Below are 5,785 nucleotides of genomic sequence, written 5' to 3'. Positions count from 1 at the left end.
GAATCCTTAAACTGTGACCCCTTGTTCTGGACTTCCCCAAGATGGGGAATAATCTTCCTGCATCTCGCCTGTCCAACCCCTTAAGAATGTTGTAAGTTTCTATAAGATCCCCCCTCAATCTTCTAAATTCCAGCGTGTACAAGAACATTTACTTGTACAAGCGTGTACAAGTAAATGGATACAGCATCCTGAATGTAATTGATCCTACAGCAATGTATATTTGCACGTCGCTCAATTACTTATTTCACAGTTGATTGATTCCGCTCTCAGAAGATGGGAATTTATTTGCTAAAAGTTATATATTTTTAACCATTACAACAAGAGCATTATTTAAACAAAAGCGCAAAAATGCACAAACTGAAAATTGTCTTAAATATCTCACTCACAAATGATTCACATGCCCAGAGATTAAAATGGTCCCAAATAATATGCAACTTCTTTAAGGTTACGCATCATTCGGCCTGAGACATGGGAGCACCGCATGGCTGCAAAAAGAGAAAATCACTTTTCGCTGACTCTGGAGACAGGCAGACCGAATATTGATGCGGTTCCGGCACGCGGACTACCCGGCCTGTCCCAGGATAGCGTAAAGTTTCCTCCATCGCAGGTCTTCCTTTATACGTATCTTGCGAATCTCCACGATTGTAACAATACCTGGGAGAGTTATACCCTTGGATAATACTTCTGTCCTGTTTACACTTGATCCCAATCAACAGAACGATGATCAGAAGAAAGGCAACGGAAGTGCAACTGAAAATGATGATTAAATAAACATTTGGATCAGAGAAATATCCCGGATCTTTCACCAAGGTGCTGCTTTCCGTGATTCCTTCAGTACTGTTCTCCAAAACTCTAATGTTCATTGTAACTGTACTGGACAGGCTTGGCTGCCCATTATCCTCCACCAAGATGACCAGCGTGTGTACAGGAATATCTGCCTTCAAAATACTGCGCGCTGTTCTGATTTCACCGGAGTTTTTCGTAACGGTGAACAAAGTGGGATCGGTGGATTTCACCACCTCATAAAAGATCCGTGCGTTCTGACCAGAGTCTGCATCAGTTGACATAATCTTGGTGACCAAGTACCCTTGACCCGCTGAGCGGGGCAGGCCCTCCTCTGCTGCTGATCCACTCTGATATAAAGGTGAAACGATTACCGGCGCGTTGTCATTTTGATCCAGGACGATCACATTCACCGTGGCGCTGCTTCTCAGCGGAGGCAACCCACCATCACGGGCTTGGACATGGATCTGGAAGTTTTTGAGTTCCTCATAGTCAAAGGATCGCAACGCATAAATGGTACCGTTCATGGAGTTAATGGCCAGGTAAGTGGACACTGGTAGATTTTGGATGAAATGGTCCACAAAAGAGTAAGAAACATAGGAATTCTGCTCCAGATCAGGATCTAGAGCAGTTAGTTCGAAAATCGATGCGCCGGGTGCATTGTTCTCCATCACATATACGTTGTAGGTTGATTCAGCAAACCGCGGGGCGTTATCGTTTACATCGGTTATTGTAATATGGATGGTTTTATTTGAGGACAGCGAAGGGGACCCCAAGTCCCGGGCTAGAATTGGTAATCGATATTCAGAAATACCTTCACGGTCCAACGTGTCACTGGTAACCAATTTATAAAGGTTCGACGATGTCTGTAGTCTAAAGGGGATATTCTTGGGTAACTCGCAGCGTACCTGACCGTTCTCCCCAGAATCCCGGTCAATAACATCAATGAAGGTTACGAATGTACCTGGCGATGCATTTTCCGGGATTTTGTTGGAAGCTGATGTCACCTTAATCTCGGGTGAGTTATCGTTCACGTCAATTACCTTGATCAGCACGTTAGAATGTCCGGTCATTGCGGGTGAACCGTGGTCCACAGCTTGAACATCAAGAGAATAGCTGTTTGTTTTTTCAAAATCCAAGGGGCCATCGACTCGAACCTCCCCACTGTCTGGATCTAAACTGAATAAATTACGCGCTTTTCGCAAATCAACATCACTAAAAGAATATGTTATCTCAGCATCCAGCCCTTCGTCCAAATCATTTGCTTTGACTTTCATCACCAAGGTACCATGTGGCGCGTCCTCACTTACGCTGACCTTGTAAATATCACGATCAAACACCGGCGCGTTGTCATTAATGTCGAACACAGTAACGAGAATCTGAGCTGTCCCTGTTCTCTGAGGAGTGCCACCGTCTGTCGCAGTAAGCAAGAGCTGAAAAGAAGATTGCAGCTCTCGGTCCAAAGGTTTGTCCAACAGCAACTCTGGTATGAGAACATCGCTCTCGGTTCTGCGTGTTTTTATACTAAAATATTCGGTGAAACTGATCGTGTAGGCGACGACGGTATTGATTCCAATATCGGGATCTTCCGCCCTCGCGAGACGGAAACGTACACCGGGAGCAGTCGCTTCCGATATCTGTAAGGCGATGCTGCCGTCTCCGAAAGTGGGGGAATTATCATTGACATCAAGAATCTCTAATTCCCCGCGGTACACCTCCGAGGGATTTTCCAGTGTTGTTTTAAAAGACACGGTACAGATTTCTGCTTGCCCCCAGATACGTTCCCTATCAATTCTTTCACGAATAGATAATATTCCATTGTCCAAACTAACCTTCATGTAGCGCCCTCCGTCATCGGAGCTCAGTCGGAATTTGCGAGCTGACAATTGCCGTACATTCAGGCCCAGATCTTGAGCAATATTCCCAACAAATGCCCCTTGCTCCATTTCCTCGGGAATAGAGTAACGAATTTGCCCGGAAATAAGATCCTGTTCACATATCAGAAGCATGAATGCAAACACGTTGAAAGGAAAGCTCGGTTGGTTCGCCATTTTTTCGCATTCGATTAATATCGAAAACCAGGCCTGTCCTCGATTAATCGGTAAAACTGTTCTTTCCACGAAATAGGAACGTATATATTCTAATTGCCTAGTCGAAACAGACTGGGGGTGTATCCTCCGCAGCTTGATAACACGATAAAACGCAGAGACTGCCCGCCTTTCTCTTCGGGTCTGCCGTTTTTATTCTGTGATGTAGGAGGGGCAATGGATCCATCTGTGGACTTCAGCTTCTCATTGGTAGACAGCGACACAGCCAGTTTTTTTCAGCAACTGCAGCTACAATTCTTAAAGCTGTACAGTAGTCCTAAATACAGCGCCATGGAACGTATAATTGAACGCTTCAATTTTGTTTTCAGCATATATCTTCAAAAGTCCTAGTGTGTGCGTTTACGGCGCAATTTGACCTGATATGTTCCAACACAGGGTTTATGAATTTTTATTCTTGATTCGTAAATGACTTCTAGCTTGATAAATCATGTTAGAAACATAGAAACATAGAAATGATGTGCAGGAGTAGGCCATTCGGCCCTTCGAGCCTGCACCGCCATTCAATATCATCATGGCTGATCATCCAACTCAGTATCCCGTACCTGCTTTCTCTCCATACCCTCTGATCCCCTTAGCCACAAGGGCCACATCTAACTCCCTCTTAAATATGGCCAATGAACTGGCCTCAACTACCCTCTGTGGCAGAGAGTTCCGGAGATTCACCACTCTCTGTGTGAAAAATGTTTTTCTCATCTCGGTTTTAAAGGATTTCCCCCTTATCCTTAAGCTGTGACCCCTTGTCCTGGACTTCCCCAACATCGGGTACAATCTTCCTGCATCTAGCCTGTCCAACCCCTTAAGAATGTTGTAAGTTTCTATAAGATCCCCTCTCAATCTCCTAAATTCTAGAGATGTTATAGAGGTAAATCTTCAGTGGTCCTCCATCACCATTCTTGCTGTTGACCATGCAATTAATGGTTTCAGGAACAGCGTGTAATGGCTTAAAATAAATTAGTTCGAGATACTAAAAAAGGATGTACATTTACGTGACATTTCGGGACGTTGTCAGGTTGGAGGCCGTTGACTAATGGGGTGCCTCAGGGATCTGTGTTGGGTCCACTGTTGTTTGTCATGTACATCAATGATCTGGATGATGGTGTGGTAAATTGGATTAGTAAGTACGCAAATGATACTAAGATAGGAGGCGTTGTGGATAATGAAATAGATTTTCAAAGTCTACGTTGAGATTTAGGCCATTTGGAAGAGTGGGCTGCAAGACGGCAGATGGAGTTTAATGCTGATAAGTGTGAGGTGCTACATCTTGGCAGGACAAATCAAAAAGGACGTACATGGTAAATGGTAGCGAATTGAGGAATACAGTTGAACAGCGAGATCTAGGAATAACTGTGCATAATTCCCTGAAGGTGGAATCTCATGTAGATAGGGTGGTAAAGAAAGCTTTTGGTGTGCTGGCCTTTATAAATCAGAGCATTGAGTATAGAAGTTGGGATGTAATGTTAAAATTGTACAAGGCATTGATGAGGCCAATTCTGGAGTACGGTGTACAATTTTGGTCGCCTAATTATAGGAAGGATGTCAACAAAATAGAGAGAGTACAGAGGAGATTTACTAGAATATTGCCTGGGTTTCAGCAACTAAGTTACAGAGAAAGTTTGAACAAGTTAGGTCTTTATTCTTTGGAACGCAGAAGGTTAAGGGGGGACTTGACAGAGGTCTTTAAAATGATGAGAGGGATAGACAGAGTTGACGTGGATAAGCTTTTCCCATTGAGAGTAGGGAAGATTCAAAAAAGAGGACGTGACTTGAGAATTAAGGGACAGAAGTTTAGGGGTAACATGAGGGGAAACTTCTTTACTCAGAGAGTGGTAGCTGTGTGGAATGAGCTTCCAGTGGAAGAGGTGGATGCAGGTTCGATTTTATCATTTAAAAATGAATTGGATAGGTATATGGACGGGAAAGGAATGGAGGGTTATGGTCTGAGTGCAGGTAGATGGGACTAGGGGAAAATAAGTGTTCGGCGCGGACTTGAAGGGCCGAGATGGCCTGTTTTCCATGCTGTAATTGTTATATGGTTATATGGTTCTATGGGACTGAGGTAAACGTGTTAAGTAATTGCATAAAGAAGGATTCCAGAAAAGACCAAACATTGAAGACTATGAGCGCTTTTGTTCATTCATGGGGAAAGGAAGGCGGAGACTACAATGGATTGCTACACTGGTCTACCTTAGATACTTCAAGATTCATTTGAGAACATCGAAATGGTGAATTGCCTAACCTTTTGTCGGCTCTTTTGTTTCGCGATTTGACTTCGTTTACTTTAGTTTCGAGATATAACGCGTAAAAAGGCCCTTTGGCCCACCAACACCGCGCTGACCAGCGATCCCTGCACACTAACACTATCCTACAGACACATTGGGGACAATGTATAGCAATGTTACAAAATTTTGAGATTTTTAAAATCAAGTCTGCAATTTATCCCATCAGATAAAGCATAAAAATAAGTTTAATTTGACACCTAATTCACTTTCATATCTCAAGTATTTAAAAAGTTATGGCCATTTTCATACTCGGAAATGAGCATCTTGTTCCCTATTGATTTTCTATGGACATAACAAAAAAGCTGTGATCGTGAACAGTCAAAAGCCCATAACTTTCTTAAAAATTAAGAGAACTGAATGAAATTTTCAGTTATCATATATTGAAGCATTCTGAAACAAATATAAAATAATCTTACTTGGATTACCTGAAATTAAAACATATAATTAGTTAGTTACCTAATTGTAGCTAATTTCAGACTTCAATTACTAGATCTAAACATCTATCCATTTCTTAATAAATGATTAACATTTTTAAATAGCCTAAATGTCCAAATAATATTCACAAATAATTCACAATAAAACATGCTTTTAAAATCTCATTTACATTAATTTATA

General features: G+C 42.3%; 1 protein-coding gene across 1 annotated transcript; it reads right to left on the bottom strand.

Moving 5' to 3' along the window:
* Positions 1-377: 377 nt before the first annotated feature.
* On the bottom strand, positions 378-2,983 carry LOC116978572 (protocadherin gamma-C5-like). The gene has a single exon (XM_033029805.1). The coding sequence runs from the start codon at positions 2,832-2,834 to the stop codon at positions 453-455; it is 2,382 nt and encodes a 793-aa protein (XP_032885696.1). The 5' UTR covers positions 2,835-2,983; the 3' UTR covers positions 378-452.
* Between the last annotated feature and the right edge of the window lie 2,802 nt (positions 2,984-5,785).

This window comes from Amblyraja radiata, chromosome 11 (genome assembly GCF_010909765.2).
Source record: "Amblyraja radiata isolate CabotCenter1 chromosome 11, sAmbRad1.1.pri, whole genome shotgun sequence".
In the NCBI taxonomy this organism is placed as follows: Eukaryota; Metazoa; Chordata; class Chondrichthyes; order Rajiformes; family Rajidae; genus Amblyraja; species Amblyraja radiata.
This window is presented reverse-complemented; position numbering and strand designations above follow the sequence as displayed.

Bases quoted from the DNA above. Each gene is read 5' to 3' on its own strand.
- LOC116978572 (XM_033029805.1), bottom strand. From the start codon at position 2,834: ATGGCGAACCAACCGAGCTTTCCTTTCAACGTGTTTGCATTCATGCTT.